General features: G+C 47.1%; 1 protein-coding gene across 1 annotated transcript in view; it reads left to right on the forward strand.

The window, feature by feature from the left end:
* Window positions 1–19,939, forward strand: part of VWA5B1 (von Willebrand factor A domain containing 5B1) — a 261,917-nt gene that overhangs the window by 52,383 nt on the left and 189,595 nt on the right. The window contains exons 2-3 of the mRNA XM_063942155.1: window positions 12,470–12,625; window positions 18,184–18,345. Of these exons, the coding sequence (XP_063798225.1) occupies window positions 12,487–12,625; window positions 18,184–18,345 (301 nt within the window). The 5' untranslated portion in view covers window positions 12,470–12,486. The remainder of the gene's footprint in view (window positions 1–12,469; window positions 12,626–18,183; window positions 18,346–19,939) is intronic.

Here is a 19,939-nt window from a genome sequence, read left to right on the forward strand (position 1 = left end):
TAGACCTGAGGAAAATGACATATTAAACGTCATTGAAACGTTGTCTGTTACTACCTGTCTGCTAAGAGTTTTTATTAATCCAGACACCAGGAGTGCCGCGTCCACTGCCTATATATATATATATATATATATATATATATATATATATTTTAATGATGTGCACCGGACATTTTTCGGGTTTTGTGTTTTGGTTTTGATTCCACGGCCGTGTTTTAGATTCGGACGCGTTTTGGCAAAACCTCCCTGAAAATTTTTTGTCGGATTCGGGTGTGTTTTGGATTCAGGTGTTTTTTTACAAAAAACCCTCAAAAACAGCTTAAATCATAGAATTTGGGGGTAATTTTGATCCCATAGTATTATTAACCTCAATAACCATAATTTCCACTCATTTCCAGTCTACACCTCACACCTCACAATATTATTTTTAATCCTAAAATTTGCACCGAGGTCGCTGGATGACTAAGCTAAGCGACCCAAGTGGCCGACACAAACACCTGGCCCATCTAGGAGTGGCACTGCAGTGTCAGACAGGATGGCAGATTTAAAAAATAGTCCCCAAACAGCACATGATGCAAAGAAAAACAGAGGTGCAATGAGGTAGCTGTGTGACTAAGCTAAGCGACCCAAGTGGCCGACACAAACACCTGGCCCATCTAGGAGTGGCACTGCAGTGTCAGACAGGATGACACTTCAAAAAATAGTCTCCAAACAGCACATGATGCAAAGAAAAAAAGAGGTGCACCAAGGTCACTGGATGGCTAAGCTAAGCGACCCAAGTGGCCGACACAAACACCTGGCCCATCTAGGAGTGGCACTGCAGTGTCAGACAGAATGGCACTTCAAAAAATAGTCCCCAAACAGCACATGATGCAAAGAAAAATGAAAGAAAAAAGAGGTGCAAGATGGAATTGTCCTTGGGCCCTCCCACCCACCCTTATGTTGTATAAACAGGACATGCACACTTTAACAAACCCATCATTTCAGCGACAGGGTCTGCCACACGACTGTAACTGAAATGACTGGTTGGTTTGGGCCCCCACCAAAAAAGAAGCAATCAATCTCTCCTTGCACAAACTGGCTCTACAGAGGCAAGATGTCCACAACCTCCTCATCCTCCGATTCCTCACTCCTTTCACTGTGTACATCTACCTCCTCACAGATTATTAATTCGTTCCCACTGGAATCCACCATCTCAGGTCCCTGTGTACTTTCTGGAGGCAATTGCTGGTGAATGTCTCCACGGAGGAATTGATTATAATTCATTTTGATGAACATCATCTTCTCCACATTTTCTGGAAGTAACCTCGTACGCTGATTGCTGACAAGGTGAGCGACTGCACTAAACACTCTTTCGGAGTACACACTGGAGGGGGGGCAACTTAGGTAAAATAAAGCCAGTTTGTGCAAGGGCCTCCAAATTGCCTCTTTTTCCTGCCAGTATACGTACGGACTGTCTGACGTGCCTACTTGGATGCGGTCACTCATATAATCCTCCACCATTCTTTCAATGGTGACAGAATCATATGCAGTGACAGTAGACGACATGTCAGTAATCGTTGGCAGGTCCTTCAGTCCGGACCAGATGTCAGCACTCGCTCCAGACTGCCCTGCATCACCGCCAGCGGGTGGGCTCGGAATTCTTAGCCTTTTCCTCGCAGCCCCAGTTGCAGGAGAATGTGAAGGAGGAGCTGTTGACGGGTCACGTTCCGCTTGACTTGACAATTTTCTCACTAGCAGGTCTTTGAACCTCTGCAGACTTGTGTCTGCCGGAAAGAGAGATACAACGTAGGTTTTAAATCTAGGATCGAGCACGGTGGCCAAAATGTAGTGCTCTGATTTCAACAGATTGACCACCCGTGAATCCTGGTTAAGTGAATTAAGGGCTCCATCCACAAGTCCCACATGCCTAGCGGAATCGCTCTGTTTTAGCTCCTCCTTCAATCTCTCCAGCTTCTTCTGCAAAAGCCTGATGAGGGGAATGACCTGACTCAGGCTGGCAGTGTCTGAACTGACTTCACGTGTGGCAAGTTCAAAGGGTTGCAGAACCTTGCACAACGTTGAAATCATTCTCCACTGCGCTTGAGTCAGGTGCATTCCCCCTCCTTTGCCTCTATCGTAGGTAGCTGTATAGGCTTGAATGGCCTTTTGCTGCTCCTCCATCCTCTGAAGCATATAGAGGGTTGAATTCCACCTCGTTACCACCTCTTGCTTCAGATGATGGCAGGGCAGGTTCAGGAGTGTTTGCTGGTGCTCCAGTATTCGGCACGCAGTGGCTGAATGCCGAAAGCGGCCCGCAATTCTTCGGGCCACCGACAGCATCTCTTGCACGCCCCTGTCGTTTTTTAAATAATTCTGCACCACCAAAGTCAATGTATGTGCAAAACATGGGACGTGCTGGAATTTGCCCACATGTAATGCACGCACAATATTGGTGGCGCTGTCCGATGTCACAAATCCCCAGGAGAGTCCAGTTGGGGTAAGCCATTCTGCGATGATGTTCCTCAGTATCCGTAAGAGGTTGTCAGCTGTGTGCCTCTTGTGGAAAGCGGTGATACAAAGCGTAGCCTGCCTAGGAACGAGTTGGCGTTTGCGAGATGCTGCTACTGGTGCCGCCGCTGCTGTTCTTGCTGCGGGAGGCAATACATCTACCCAGTGGGCTGTCACAGTCATATAGTCCTTAGTCTGCCCTGCTCCACTTGTCCACATGTCCGTGGTTAAGTGGACATTGGGTACAACTGCATTTTTTAGGACACTGGTGACTCTTTTTCTGAGGTCTGTGTACATTCTCGGTATCGCCTGCCTAGAGAAATGGAACCTAGATGGTATTTGGTACCGGGGATACAGTACCTCAAGTAATTCTCTAGTATCCTGTGAATTAACGGTGAATACCGGAAACACGTTTAACACCGCCCAGGGTGCCAAGGCCTGAGTTATCCACTTTGCAGCAGGATGACTGCTGTGATATTTCATCTTCCTCGCAAAGGACTGTTGGACAGTCAATTGCTTACTGGAAGTAGTACAAGTGGTCTTCCGACTTCCCCTCTGGGATGACGATCGATTCCCAGCAGCAACAACAGCAGCGCCAGCAGCAGTAGGCGTTACACTCAAGGATGCATCGGAGGAATCCCAGGCAGGAGAGGGCTTGTCAGACTTGACAGTGACATGACTGGTTGGTTTGGGCCCCCACCAAAAAAGAAGCAATCAATCTCTCCTTGCACAAACTGGCTCTACAGAGGCAAGATGTCCACAACCTCCTCATCCTCCGATTCCTCACTCCTTTCACTGTGTACATCTACCTCCTCACAGATTATTAATTCGTTCCCACTGGAATCCACCATCTCAGGTCCCTGTGTACTTTCTGGAGGCAATTGCTGGTGAATGTCTCCACGGAGGAATTGATTATAATTCATTTTGATGAACATCATCTTCTCCACATTTTCTGGAAGTAACCTCGTACGCTGATTGCTGACAAGGTGAGCGACTGCACTAAACACTCTTTCGGAGTACACACTGGAGGGGGGGCAACTTAGGTAAAATAAAGCCAGTTTGTGCAAGGGCCTCCAAATTGCCTCTTTTTCCTGCCAGTATACGTACGGACTGTCTGACGTGCCTACTTGGATGCGGTCACTCATATAATCCTCCACCATTCTTTCAATGGTGACAGAATCATATGCAGTGACAGTAGACGACATGTCAGTAATCGTTGGCAGGTCCTTCAGTCCGGACCAGATGTCAGCACTCGCTCCAGACTGCCCTGCATCACCGCCAGCGGGTGGGCTCGGAATTCTTAGCCTTTTCCTCGCAGCCCCAGTTGCAGGAGAATGTGAAGGAGGAGCTGTTGACGGGTCACGTTCCGCTTGACTTGACAATTTTCTCACTAGCAGGTCTTTGAACCTCTGCAGACTTGTGTCTGCCGGAAAGAGAGATACAACGTAGGTTTTAAATCTAGGATCGAGCACGGTGGCCAAAATGTAGTGCTCTGATTTCAACAGATTGACCACCCGTGAATCCTGGTTAAGTGAATTAAGGGCTCCATCCACAAGTCCCACATGCCTAGCGGAATCGCTCTGTTTTAGCTCCTCCTTCAATCTCTCCAGCTTCTTCTGCAAAAGCCTGATGAGGGGAATGACCTGACTCAGGCTGGCAGTGTCTGAACTGACTTCACGTGTGGCAAGTTCAAAGGGTTGCAGAACCTTGCACAACGTTGAAATCATTCTCCACTGCGCTTGAGTCAGGTGCATTCCCCCTCCTTTGCCTCTATCGTAGGTAGCTGTATAGGCTTGAATGGCCTTTTGCTGCTCCTCCATCCTCTGAAGCATATAGAGGGTTGAATTCCACCTCGTTACCACCTCTTGCTTCAGATGATGGCAGGGCAGGTTCAGGAGTGTTTGCTGGTGCTCCAGTATTCGGCACGCAGTGGCTGAATGCCGAAAGCGGCCCGCAATTCTTCGGGCCACCGACAGCATCTCTTGCACGCCCCTGTCGTTTTTTAAATAATTCTGCACCACCAAAGTCAATGTATGTGCAAAACATGGGACGTGCTGGAATTTGCCCACATGTAATGCACGCACAATATTGGTGGCGCTGTCCGATGTCACAAATCCCCAGGAGAGTCCAGTTGGGGTAAGCCATTCTGCGATGATGTTCCTCAGTATCCGTAAGAGGTTGTCAGCTGTGTGCCTCTTGTGGAAAGCGGTGATACAAAGCGTAGCCTGCCTAGGAACGAGTTGGCGTTTGCGAGATGCTGCTACTGGTGCCGCCGCTGCTGTTCTTGCTGCGGGAGGCAATACATCTACCCAGTGGGCTGTCACAGTCATATAGTCCTTAGTCTGCCCTGCTCCACTTGTCCACATGTCCGTGGTTAAGTGGACATTGGGTACAACTGCATTTTTTAGGACACTGGTGACTCTTTTTCTGAGGTCTGTGTACATTCTCGGTATCGCCTGCCTAGAGAAATGGAACCTAGATGGTATTTGGTACCGGGGATACAGTACCTCAAGTAATTCTCTAGTATCCTGTGAATTAACGGTGAATACCGGAAACACGTTTAACACCGCCCAGGGTGCCAAGGCCTGAGTTATCCACTTTGCAGCAGGATGACTGCTGTGATATTTCATCTTCCTCGCAAAGGACTGTTGGACAGTCAATTGCTTACTGGAAGTAGTACAAGTGGTCTTCCGACTTCCCCTCTGGGATGACGATCGATTCCCAGCAGCAACAACAGCAGCGCCAGCAGCAGTAGGCGTTACACTCAAGGATGCATCGGAGGAATCCCAGGCAGGAGAGGGCTTGTCAGACTTGACAGTGACATGGCCTGCAGGACTATTGGCTTTCCTGTCTAAGGAGGAAATTGACACTGAGGGAGTTGGTGGTGTGGTTTGCAGGAGCTTGGTTACAAGAGGAAGGGATTTAGTTGGCAGTGGACTGCTTCCGCTGTCACCCAAAGTTTTTGAACTTGTCAATGACTTCTGATGAATGCGCTCCAGGTGACGTATAAGGGAGGATGTTCCGAGGTGGTTAACGTCCTTACCCCTACTTATTACAGCTTGACAAAGGCGACACACGGCTTGACACCTGTTGTCCGCATTTCTGTTAAAATAATTCCACACCGAAGAGGTGATTTTTTTTGTAATTTGACCAGGCATGTCAATGGCCATATTCGTCCCACGGACAACAGGTGTCTCCCCGGGTGCCTGACTTAAACAAACCACCTCATCGTCCATCAGAATCCTCCTTTCATTTTCTTCCTCAGCGCCAGCGACACCCATATCCTCATCCTGGTGTACTTCAACAGTGACATCTTCAATTTGACTATCAGGAACTGGACTGCGGGTGCTCCTTCCAGCACTTGCAGGGGGCGTGCAAATGGTGGAAGGCGCCACCTCTTCCCGTCCAGTATTGGGAAGGTCAGGCATCGCAACCGACACAATTGGACTCTCCTTGGGGATTTGTGATTTAGAAGAACGCACAGTTCTTTGCTGTGCTTTTGCCAGCTTAAGTCTTTTCATTTTTCTAGCGAGAGGATGAGTGCTTCCATCCTCATGTGAATCTGAACCACTAGCCATGAACATAGGCCAGGGCCTCAGCCGTTCCTTGCCACTCCGTGTCGTAAATGGCATATTGGCAAGTTTACGCTTCTCATCAGACGCTTTCAATTTTGATTTTTGGGTCATTTTACTGAACTTTTGTTTTTTTGGATTTTACATGCTCTCTACTATGACATTGGGCATCGGCCTTGGCAGACGACGTTGATGGCATTTCATCGTCTCGGCCATGACTAGTGGCAGCAGCTTCAGCACGAGGTGGAAGTGGATCTTGATCTTTCCCTATTTTACCCTCCACATTTTTGTTCTCCATTTTTTAATGTGTGGAATTATATGCCAGTAATATATCAATAGCAATGGCCTACTGTACCGTACTGCTATATATTATATACTGGTGGTCAGCAAAATTATGCACTGTCCTCCCACTGCATATACTGCGCACAACTTAAATGCACCACAGGTATGGATGGATAGTATACTTGACGACACAGAGGTAGGTAGAGCAGTGGACTACTGTACCGTACTGCTATTTATTATATACTGGTGGTCAGCAAAATTATGCACTGTCCTCCTACTATATATACTGCGCACAACTTAAATGCACCACAGGTATGGATGGATAGTATACTTGACGACACAGAGGTAGGTAGAGCAGTGAACTACTGTACCGTACTGCTATATATTATATACTGGTGGTCAGCACAATTATGCACTGTCCTCCTACTATATATACTGCGCACAACTTAAATGCACCACAGGTATGGATGGATAGTATACTTGACGACACAGAGGTAGGTAGAGCAGTGGACTACTGTACCATACTGCTATATATTATATACTGGTGGTCAGAAAAATTATGCACTGTCCTCCTACTATATATACTGCGCACAACTTAAATGCACCACAGGTATGGATGGATAGTATACTTGACGACACAGAGGTAGGTAGAGCAGTGGACTACTGTACCGTACTGCTATATATTATATACTGGTGGTCAGCACAATTATGCACTGTCCTCCTACTATATATACTGCGCACAACTTAAATGCACCACAGGTATGGATGGATAGTATACTTGACGACATAGAGGTAGGTAGAGCAGTGGACTACTGTACCGTACTGCTATATATTATATACTGGTGGTCAGCAAAATTATGCACTGTCCTCCTACTATATATACTGCGCACAACTTAAATGCACCACAGGTATGGATGGATAGTATACTTGATGACACAGAGGTAGGTAGAGCAGTGGACTACTGTACCATACTGATATAATACTGGTGGTCACTGGTCAGCAAAATTCTGCACTGTCCTCCTACTATATACTACAATGCAGCACAGATATGGAGCGTTTTTCAGGCAGAGAACGTAGATATTTTCAGCACACTGAGCACAGATATTTTCAGCACACTGAGCACAGATATTTGCAGCACACTGAGCACAGATATTTGCAGCACACTGAACACAACGGAGAGAACGCTGCACGTCCTCTCCCTATCATCTCCAATGCACGAGTGAAAATGGCGGCGACGCGTGGCTCCTTATATAGAATATGAATCTCGCGAGAATCCGACAGCGGGATGATGGCGTTCGGGCGCGCTCGGGTTAACGGAGCAAGGCGGGAGGATCAGAGTCTGCCTCGGAACCGTGTAAAATGGGTGAAGTTCGGGGGGGTTCGGATTCCGAGGAACCGAACCCGCTCATCACTAATATATATATATATATATATATTACACTGTGACAAACAGGGTAGTTTGTCCCAATGCTTTCTGTGAGTGTCTGCACTCTGCACACAGATACACAGGTGGAGCACATGGGTATAACTGATCAGCTAGTTAGTGCTTGGGAAGGAAGCAGGAGTATAATATAAAGTAGCTGTACTTGTCTTGGGGCCGGGGGACTGATGTCGCATCAGTTGGTCGGTGACTAGCTAGCAAACCAAACAACAAAACTTGGAACAGTGTAACAATTTAGGCCAGTAATACCCAAACTAGAGTATCACAATCTCTTCACGGCACCCCTAGGCCAAGAGTTTATTATTGATAAATTCTTAAACAGATAACCCCAGACACCCGATTTGGGGTCCACTGGTTTAGGGTGCTTTGCCTCATCCAACCTTTCCTTGAATGTCAATTCAGCTATACTTAACTTCAGAATCCTTCAGAAGTTGCCAATCACATGCTGCCATATTTCTATGAGTCATCTTCCCACCCCAAAATAAATAACTTGGAACAATTAATGGTCTAACAAAAGGTTTTTATTTTATTTTTATTTAATTTGATAATGATAGGAAAGATTTGTCATTATCATATATGTTTTGCAGAAGGGTCCACTTCAAGACAGGGAACGCTTGTGTGTCTGTGCAAAACGTTTATGGAGTTTTCATTTATATACAGTATCTGTAGTAGATATCTATCTATCTATCTATCTATCTATCTATCTATAGGTCTCATATCTATCCATCGATCGATCGATCTATCTATCTATCTATCTATCTATCTATCTATCTATCTATCTATCTATCTATCTATCTATCTATCTATCTGTCTGCCAATATATAGTATCTATCATTTACCTTAATCAATATGTCTTTTATCTATCTATCTATCTATCTATCTATCTATCTATCTATCTATCTATCTATCTATCTATCTATCTATCTATCTGTGTCTGTCTGTCTGTCTATCTATCTACTGTATCTATATGTTTGTCTATCTATCTATCTATCTATCTATCTATCTATCTATCTATCTAAAAGACTCATATCTATCTATCTATCTATCTATCTATCTATCTATCTATCTATCTATCTACTGTATCTATATGTTTATCTATCTATCTAAAGGTCTCATATCTATATCTATCTATCTATCTATCTATCTATCTATCTATCTATCTATCTATCTATCTATCTATCCATCTGTCTAAAGGTCTCATATCTGTCAATCTATCTATCTATCTATCTATCTATCTATCTATCTATCTAGCTATCTATCTATGGATCTATCTATCTATCTATCTATCTACATTAATCGATATGTCATATCTATCTATCTATCTATCTATCTATCTATCTATCTATCTATCTATCTATCTACTGTATCTATATGTTTTTATCTATCTATCTATCTATCTATCTATCTATCTATCTATCTATCTATCTATCTATCTATCTATCTATCTATCATCTTTATATTGTTTTGTTTTATGCAAAACATGCATTTTCATACTGGTAATGTGCACCAATTCAGGCCTCACATTCCCTCATTGGGTTCGACTCAATTCAATGCAGTGTTAGCGCCGGGAAGGAGGTCCCGTAGCTATTCAGTTGCTCTTATCACCAGTTGGGAGATGCCAGGTCTTGCGCTTTAAGCTGGGTGTTGAAGAACGAGAACCGGCATTCTCCGACTTAAGTGCCTGCCGCAATACTGTATGCGCTGCGCTAAAGACAGAAAACAGCATAATGAGACTAAATTAGACAGATTTAAGCTCGCACCTCAGGAGGGGTACAAGCAGAAATTCTCGAGTCGGGCTTAACATCGCAGTCAATTGAATTGCTCCGGGACCTCCTTCCCCGCGCATTTAACATAGCGTTAAATTGATTCGAGCCCTTATGTATAGACCGGTGTTTTTCAACATGGAGAATGACATACAGGTGCTGGGATGGCCGGGAAACAGCCTGAACCCCATAGAACATTTGTGGTTCCGTTTGTAAAAACTGGTACATCTGAGGCATCCATCCAATAAAAGAGAATTAATTGAGGCGATAATTGTCTCATGGCGCCACATAATAAAGAAGGAAGAGCTCCAACCATTGGTTGGCTCAACGCCACATCGCTGTACTGCTGTCTTGAAAATTATAGGATACCCAATGAAATACTGATAGGACAGTGACATCATAAGTACACAGGGATTTCCTCCCTAGTGTTGTTTTCACTGCATAACGGGGGTCATTCTGACCCAATCGCACGCTGCAGTTTATCGCAGCGGTGCGATCGGGTCAGAACTGCCCATGCGCCAGCACCGCAGTGCGCCGGCGCATGCCAGATGGCTGAAGGCCGTCGCTGTACTACGATCGCCGCTGCCTGACTGACAGGCAGAGGTGGTTGCTGGGCAGGGGGGAAGGAACGGTGGCGTTTGGCCGCCGTTTCCTGGGCGCGGTCCGGCCAACGCAGGCGTGGCCGGACCATGTGGGGAGTGGCCCGCAGCGGCTGCGTGACGTCCTACTCAGCCGCTGCGGACCGGGGAGCAACGAGTAGCTCCCGGCCAGCACGCTAAAGCTGAGCTGGCCGGGAGCTACTCCTAAAATGCAAAAGCATCGCCACTGTGTGATGCTTTTGCACTTCTGCAGGAGGGGGAACGGCACTGACATGCGGGGCGGGCTAGCCCTGTGCTAAGCATCCCCCCACATGTCTATTGTCATGATCGTAGCCCTGCAAAATTTTGCAGGGCTACGATCAACTCGGAATCACCCCCAACTTCCCTTGTATTGCAAATATTTGACCTCTGTTTATTGTGTTGAACTCAGCATTACATTTCCTTTCATTTGATATATGAAGTGAAACAGTTTTTATAAGCATTCCAAGTTGAAAAACATTCACATTTCTAAAAGCGTCCGCAATTTTGGCCACCACTGTAGATTTGCTCCTGCGGTTGCGGATTCTGCGCACCTCTGTCATCTTCCCTAATATTCTCCCTGATGCCGGAATAAATTAGGCAATATGATGATCAGATCTTACCTCCTGCCAGCTAAAGCGTTTCTCTGTAGCTGAATGTTTTACTTAATGTGAAGCTATAAGGATCCCAGGCAGCCGGCGGTGAGGGTTGTGCGCTGGTGATAAATTTCCCTGAACGCTCTGCAGTATCTGGCAGACGAGACGCTGATTTATCAGGGAAGCCGACTAGAATAGACATTGACAGCTCTTCTCGCTCTCTCCCTCCCCACGTCTCTGTCTGCTCTCTCTTTTTCTGGATCCATTGCAGCCTTTGTGGCCTGGGTTACGGCCTGCCGTACTGTACGTGCGCAGTGGTGGCATTACATGTCAGAGACTGGGAATTGAGGGGTGCGCAGCAATTTTGCCGTCTGACAGTCCAAACTTTAGGATAAGGGGGAGGGGATAGGGAAGCACGCCATCATTTCAAATATAATAAGAGGTTCTACCATGCTGAGACTTGTAGTGCCATGCACACAAAAAAAAGACAATGCTTGTGCACAGTCCTGCAAGAAATGCAGACGTGTATTGCCGGCCATCGCTGCACCACATAGGCGACTGGAGGAAAGTACACAACACGCTGCACTCCTCCTACCCAGCTCTCAGCATTCAGGCCCCACCGCTCGCTGTTCAAAACCGCGATTCACATTATTTTTCAGCAAGGGGCGGGGCTCTGTAAGGAGGCCAGGAAAGCACCCCCAAATTCATGACTCTCGATTCAATTCCCGTTCCTTCCAATTCCCCCGCCCCCCCCCCATCATCAACTTTGTCCTTTCTGGTACACCACATGCGATTGAAATGCCGACACAGCAGCGATTCTTTTCAGTGACGGAACTGCGAAGCAGCAGTAGGTGTAGCGGCTGCCCAGAAGTGAACACAGACTGCGTCCTCCGTAACAACCGCCACGCAAATGCGAGGAGTCTGAGTGCCTGAGTGGCAGCGCGGAAAGGCAGCACGCAGAGACACGCCCCCTAAGACGCTCACCACACCCCTGCATTGTTGCAGACACTCCACGTTACCTCCCCTAACTGGTATCTTCCTGTCAATCACTCTGCGACTGATTCCTCACTGCGAGCGGCACTGCAAAGGTACCTCGGCGCGTGCGCACTGAGGCCATGTCGCAATGCGAAGTCTACCGATAATTGGTCAGATGCTAATATACATATGCCAATATCACATATTATTCCAGAGCGGGGAATAATGTGGGTAAAGGCAGAGCTGGAGCCACACCTGTAACACAGTGCTACAAACAGGGTCGGACTGGCCCACAGGGCTACCAGGGAAACCACCGGTAGGCCCCACTGCCTGAGGGCCCACTCCTTCCTCTAGGGATCAGGTTCCAGACTGTGCACTTGTGTTATACATGGTAGATAAGTTTCATTACACTGCATTAAACTATTGTTTATTTCAAACCTCTGTGGAGGCTGGCCACACACCCTTTGTAGGCTGGCCACACCCCTAAGTATGGCCCCCTATCACTGCATTCCCCCGGTGGGCCCTTCATGCCCCAGTCCGACACTGGCTACAAATGTACCCGTAGATCCTCTAAATCCTGCATTGTCACATGCCACACTACAAGTCCCAGCATGCCAACAGATAGTCAGTGAGCCACAGCTGCTGCCTGCTCAATACGACTGTTCTCCAGGTATCAGAGTCCCTGGTGATCTCCCAGCCTATTGCCTCATACTCTGTATGTTCCAACTTCCTATAGGGCTGACTGGTGCCACGATGCCCGGACTGATGAACCGATTCACCGGGGCGCCCCTGCCCCTCACCGCAGCAGAGATTAGCGCCTGTGTCAGCGGCTATGCCCTTGGGATGACTGCTTCCCTCACCTACAGCAACCCAGAAGCTCAGCCTATTGAAGGTAATTCCCAAAAGTCACCGTACAGCTATCCATGCATGCAGAATCATTGTTACAGATAAAGGTATCCAGTGTGCATAGCAAGGAAGTGATACTGTGCAATTCTTACTACAATAAGATCATCTGCAGATTCTGAGAATGACATACAGCATACAGGACGAGGGCAGTGATACTGTGTAATTGTCCATATACACAGAAAAGGAACATATATTGCACAGATAATTCATTCAGCATACTGTACATAAGTAGAAGTGATACTGTGCAGTTTAATGCATATACTAGAATGATATACAGCATACAGAATGAGGGCAGTGGTAATATGTAATTGTCCATGTAGACAGAATAGGAACATAAATTGCACAAATAATTCATTCAGCATACTGTACATAAGTAGAAGTGGTACTGTGCAGTTTCCTGCAGTTTCCTGAGAATTATATACAGCATACAGAACAAGGGCAGTGGCACTGTGCAGTTGTCCGTGTATACAGAAGGAAAACTTATATTGCACTGAGAATTGAAGTCAGCATACAGAACTAGAAGTGGTACTGTGCAATTTCCTGCATATATTAGAATGATATACAGCATACAGAACGAGGGGGCAGTGGTACTATGTAATTGTCCATGTAAACAGAATAGGAACATATATTGCACAGAGAATTACCTTCAGAATACAGAACTAGTGGTACTGTGCTGTTTCCTATAGAGAACTATACTACTGAGAAATTATATAAAACATACAGAACATGGGCAGTAGTACTCTGCAACTTATCACACAGTACATAAAGAATCAGAATATATACAGATGATTATTCTGTACTCATACAGATGTAGAAGTGGTGCTATGCTGTTTTCTGCAGATACTGAGAAGGACATTCAGCAATGATATAGCGACGTCATCATTAAATAACCAACAAAACAAACACATTCTTTCACAGAGTCCTTTTCACACTAAGGAATATAGAGGGTCATTTAGTTGCCGGGGTGGATGCGACTGCAATTTTATTGACCGGCGGGGGTGGAGTTTCTGCATTACAGGGGCGGCGCCGGGAAAATGGGGGCAGACCGGGTCCGTTTTCAGGGCGGCTACGTGACGTCACATGCAGCCGCGCTGGAAAAAAAAATGGCCACTGACAGCCTGGCAGGGGTCAACATTAGATCTGATGCGTTCGCAATTAGATTGCGGATGCATCGGGAGGCAGCCTCACAAATGCTGGGTGGCCTTGCCCTGTGCTGGGTGGCCCCCAGCATGTGCAGAGATGAACGCAGATCTGGCTGCGTATGCAGCGATCTGGGTTCATCTCTGAATAACCCCCATAGTGTAATGGGTCTGAGGAGCCAGAGTTCCCCCTTTCACAATGAGGAATACAGTGTAATGGGTCCAAGGAGTCAGAGTTCCCCCTTTCACAATGAGGAATATAGTGTAATGGGTCCAAGGAGCCAGAGTTCCCCCTTTCACAATGAGGAATATAGTGTAATGGGTCCAAGGAGTCAGAGTTCCCCCTTTCACAATGAGGAATATAGTGTAATGGGTCCAAGGAGTCAGAGTTCCCCCTTTCACAATGAGGAATACAGTGTAATGGGTCCAAGGAGTCAGAGTTCCCCCTTTCACAATGAGGAATATAGTGTAATGGGTCCAAGGAGCCAGAGTTCCCCCTTTGACAATGAGGAATACAGTGTAATGGTTCCAAGGAGTCAGAGTTCCCCCTTATGCAATGAGGAATACAGTGTAATGGGTCCAAGGAGTCACAGTTCCACTTTCACACTAAGGAATACAGTGTAATTGGTCCAATGTGTCAGAGTACCCCCTTCATACTGAGGAATATAGTGTAATGGGTCCAAGGAGTCAGAATTCCCCTTTCGCACTGAAAATATAGTGTAATGGGTCCAAGGAGTCAGAGTTCCCCTTTCGCACTGAAAATATAGTGTAATGGGTCCAAGGAGTCAGAGTTCCCCTTTCACACTAAGGAATATAGTGTAATGGGTCCATGAAGTCAGAGTTCCCCTTTCACACTGAGGAATATAGTGTACTTGGTCCAATGTGTCAGAGTTCCCCCTTCATACTGAGGAATATAGTGTAATGGACCCAAGAAGTTAGAGTTCCCCTTTCACACTGAGGAATATAGTGTAATGGGTCCAAGAAGTCAGAGTTCCCCCTTTCACACTGAGGAGTATGGTGTAATGGGTCCAAGGAGTCAGAGTTCCCCCTTTCACACTGAGGAGTATGGTGTAATGGGTCGAAGGAGTCAGAGTTACCCCTTTCACACTAAGGAGTATGGTGTAATGGGTCCAAGGAGTCAGAGTTACCCCTTTAACACTAAAGAATTTAGGGCCTAATTCAGACCTGATCACAGAAGCAAATTTGTTAGCAGTTGGTCAAAACCATGTGCACTGCGGGGGGGCAGATGTAACATGTGCAGAGAGAGTTAGATTTGGGTGGGGTGTGTTCAAACTGAAATCTAAATTGCAGTATGAAAATAAAGCAGCCAGTGTTTACCCTGCACAGAAACAAAGTAACCCACCCAAATCTAACTCTCTCTGCACATGTTCCCCTTTAACACTGAGGAATATAGTGTAATGGGTCCATGAAGTCAGAGTTACCCTTTTCACATTAAGGAATATAGGGGGTCATTCTGACCCGATCGCATGCTGCGCTTCGTTGTAGCTGTGCAATCGGGTCGTAACTGCGCATGCACTGTGCCCGCATTGTGCAGGTGCGTTGTTGCCTGGCGACGGTCGTCGCCAGCAGCGACGCCGCTAGCGAAGGAAGCGGTCGCAGCGGCGACCGCAAGAACATTGACAGGAGGAAGGCGTTCCGGGGCGTCAACTCACCGTTTTCTGGGTGTGAAGATCCAAACGCAGGCGTGTGGAGGCGTTTGGAGGGTGGATGTCTGACGTCAATTCCGGGACCTTCATCGCTGGATCCATCGCACAGGGTAAGTAAGTCTGACCCTGGTCTTGTTTTACACAAAACTTTTTTAGCATATCAGGACAGCACAAGCGATTGCAGCCCTGCTATGCAGATATACACTCCCCCATAGACAGCGTCAAGTTGATCACACGGGCAGCAAAAAGTTGCTACGTGCGATCACCTCGGAATGACCCCCATAGTGTAATGGGTCCAAGGAGTCAGAAATCCCCTTTCACACTGAGGAATATAGTGTAATGGGTCCAAGGAGTCAGAGTTCTCCCTTTCACACTGAGGAATATAGTGTAATGGGTCCAAGGAGTCAGAGTTCCCCTTTCACACTGAGGAATATAGTGTAATGGGTCCAAGGAGTCAGAGTTCTCCCTTTCACACTGAGGAATATAGTGTAATGGGTCCAAGGAGTCAGAGTTCCCCTTTCACACTGAGGAATATAGTGTAATGGGTCCAAGGAGTCAGAGTTCCCCTTTTACACTGAGGAATATAGTGTAATGGGTCCAAGGAGTCAGAGTTCTCCCTTATACACTGAGGAATATAGTGTAATGGGTCCAAGGAGTCAGAGTTCTCCCTTTTACACTGAGGAATATAGTGTAATGGGTCCAAGGAGTCAGAGTTCCCCTTTCACACTAAGGAATATAGTGTAATGGGTCCAAGGAGTCAGAGTTCCCCTTTCACACTAAGGAATATAGGGGGGTCATTCCGAGTTGATCGTAGCTGTGCTAAATTTAGCACAGCTACGATCATCTTCCCTGACATCGGGGGGACGCCCAGCACAGGGCTAGTCCGCCCCGCATGTCAGTCCGCCTTCCCCCCGCACAAATACAAAAGCATCGCACAGCGGCGATGCTTTTGTATTTGTGGAGTAACTCCCGGCCAGCGCAGCTCCTGCGGCTGGCCGGGAGTTTATCGTCACTGCCACTGGTGGCAGCGGATGCATGAGACGTCATGCAGCCGCCACGGCCCACCCCCCCAACGTTGGCCGGACCGCGCCCCCTAAATGGCGGCTTAATGCCGCCGTCCAGCCCCCTCCCGCCCTGCGACCGCCTCTGCCTGTCAATCAGTCAGAGGTGATCGCTACTGAACGATGGCCTTCGGCCGTCCGGCATGCGCCGGCGCTGGTGCATGCGCAATTCCGACCCGGTCGCTGCACTGCGATAAACTGCAGCGAGCGATTGGGTCGGAATGACCCCCATAGTGTAATGGGTCCAAGGAGTCAGAGTCCCCCTTTCACACTGAGGAATATAGTGTAATGGGTCCAAGGAGTCAGAGTTCCCCTTTCACACTAGGGAATATAGTGTAATGGGTCCAAGGAGTCAGAGTTCTCCCTTTTACACTGAGGAATATAGTGTAATGTGTCCAAGGAGTCAGAGTTCTCCCTTTTACACTAAGGAATATAGTGTAATGGGTCCCAGGAGTCAGAGTTCTCCCTTTTACACTGAGGAATATAGTGTAATGGGTCCCAGGAGTCAGAGTTCTCCCTTTTACACTGAGGAATATAGTGTAATGGGTCCCAGGAGTCAGAGTTCTCCCTTTTACACTGAGGAATATAGTGTAATGGGTCCAAGGAGTCAGAGTCCCCCTTTCACACTAAGGAATATAGTGCAATGGGTACAAGGAGTCAGAGTCCCCCTTTCACACTGAGGAATCTAGTGTAGTAGGTAGGGTGAGACCTGAATTCTGCCTCACATTCAGCTTGTACTGGATCTCATACAATTATTCTGGATATATGGGAAACACTTATATATACTTTACATGTTAGCGACAATTATATATTAAACTGCTTAGGAGAAATCTGGATCAGTGTTGCAGAATCCTCGTTGAAAGCCAGTTCCTTGCTTCTGCCCCTTGCAGCCTGCAGGTGGCGATGTTTGCTATGGGTGTATTTGTAGAGGACTAGCTGCAATGCTTACAATGCAGGGAATCCAGAACTGATTTTATGTAGAAAATAAAAACAAGTAAGAGAACAGAAATGATGAAATGGCCACATACAGACTCAGATATCTATTTCTTAGACTCTTGCCGTGAAGTAGAGGAATGTGGTCATTACAGGTAAAATAACCACAATACCATTATGTCATCTTAATCAACAGAGAAGGAGAATAAGGAATTTAGGACTAGGTTTATCAACGCTTGGAGAGAGATTAAGTACCAGCCAATCAGCTCCTAACTGCCATGTTACAGGCTGTGTTTGAAAAAAGACAGGAGCTGATTGGCTGGTACTTTATCTCTCTCCAAGGATTAGTAGATAGACCCCAAAGTACCAGCCAATCGGCTCCTAACTGTCATTTTTCAAACACAGCCTGCAACATGACAGTTAGGAGCTGATTGGTTGGCACTTTCTCTCTCTCTCTCTCTCTCTCTCTCTCTCTCTCTCTCTCTCCACTTTATCATTCTCCAAGTTTTAATAAATCTGCCCCTATTAGGGATTAATGTATCAAGCAGTGAACAGAGTGGATAAGTGGACCAGTGGAGATGTTGCCCACGGCAACCAATCAGCAACCAATAAACCAATCGGCAACTATCATTTTATAGAATGTACGTGATAAATGCTTCCTTATAGCTGATCGGTTGCCATGGAAATGAAAAACAATAACTGTACATGGGATTATTTACATGTAACTTTGTGTCGTCCCCCCAGCGCTCTTCGTCTACCCCCTCAACGAGCACACAGTGGTAGTGGGGTTTGAGGCCGTTATCTGCAGACGCATCATCACCGTCCAGATTAAAGACAAGGCCAAAATGGATGAATCCTACTATGAGTACTGCAGCATGGCCAGCGGGAGACTTCCGGAGGGGAACGGTGAGAATTCGGGACAACGCTCCTCTAATGGTTCTGTTGCTATATGCGGGGAAGGATGGGGGGGGGGGGGGGGGGGGAGTGGGTTGGTTGCTATGGGTGCGGTTTACGTCCTCACAAAAGAAAATATAGGCCCTCATTCCGACCCGATCGCACGCTGCACTTCCTTGCAGCGGTGCGATCGGGTCTGGAATGCGCATGCGCACGTGCGTCGCTGCGGGCAACGACGCTGACAGCGGAGAAAGCGGTCGCAGCGGCGACCGCAAGAAGATTGACTGCAGGAAGGCGTTCCGGGACGTCAACTGACTGTTGGAGGCCGTTTTCGGGGAGTGGTAAAAAAAACGCAGGCGTGCCCAGGCGAACGGAGGGCAGATGTCTGACGTCAAAGCCGAGCCCATCATCGCTGGATCCGTCGCACAGGCAGTAGCGGATCTTGCTACAGGCACACGGGATTTTTGCTTGGGGCGCCGCCTTCCAGAGGGCGCCGGCGCCATCCGGAGGGCGCCGCACCATGGCAAGATCCGCTACTGTTTGGCAGTGCCCCCCGCTGTGAAGTGAACTAGACGCTACCCGTCTAGTTTCCCTTCATGGAGAGGACCTTTGCTGTGCGGTGCGCGATGATGTCATCACGCACTGCACAGCATTGTGGGACTGGCACAGACGCTAGGTGTCATAATTGACCTCTAGTGTCTATCTATGCTGTGCTATGGGAGATCCGAGGAGTGGCACCGGCGGAGGTCAGCAGCGGTCAGGAATCAGGAGCGGAGATAGTAGTATTATTTATTTATTTATTTTTATGTAAGCGGCGCTACTCTACAGGGGCACAACTCTACAGGGGGCACAAATGGGGGCACAACTCTACAGGGGGCATAACTGACCACGCCCCTGTATGAATCCACGCCCCTATTTTCGCCCGGGGCGCCACAAGGGCTAGAACCGGCCCTGCGCACAGGGTAAGTATGTCCAGGGCTGGTCTTGTTTTGCAGGAAACTTTTTTAGCATAGCAGGGCCGCACAAGCGATCGCACCCCTGCTACGCTAAAATACACTCCCCCATAGGCGGAGATTAGTTGATCGCACCAGCAGCAAAAAAGTTGCTTGGTGCGATCAACTCGGAATGACCGCCATAGTTATAGTGATACATTTCTGGAGAACCGAACTGCACATCTCTAATGGAAATACCAGTTCGCTAATATTATCTGGTGGGGGCTCTCTGGGATACCCGCCGCTCCATCTGTATCATAGTTCCCTATTGTGCCCGGTTAGATTGTAAGTTCTGCAGGACAGAGTCCAACTAAAGGTGTATGAATACGCTCAACAGTATTTATAGAAATATTGTTATTGTAATTATTAGTTATGGAAATGTCGCTAACAAACAATTGCGCGGATGTGACAGGCTTAGTAAACTTTAACGCAAGTTTAGAAGTCTAAATAGGACAGGGCGCTTGCTAGTACCTTAGTAACATAGTAACTAAGGTTAAAAAAAGACAATTGTCCATCGAGTTCAACCTATTTGTGGTCTCCTATGCAGTCTTATTATAGGACTAGTTATTTTTATGTTAGGACTAGTTCATTTAACTATAACTAGGTGCTTCATC

The sequence above is a fragment of the Pseudophryne corroboree genome, chromosome 10 (assembly GCF_028390025.1).
Source record: "Pseudophryne corroboree isolate aPseCor3 chromosome 10, aPseCor3.hap2, whole genome shotgun sequence".
Classification (NCBI taxonomy): Eukaryota; Metazoa; Chordata; class Amphibia; order Anura; family Myobatrachidae; genus Pseudophryne; species Pseudophryne corroboree.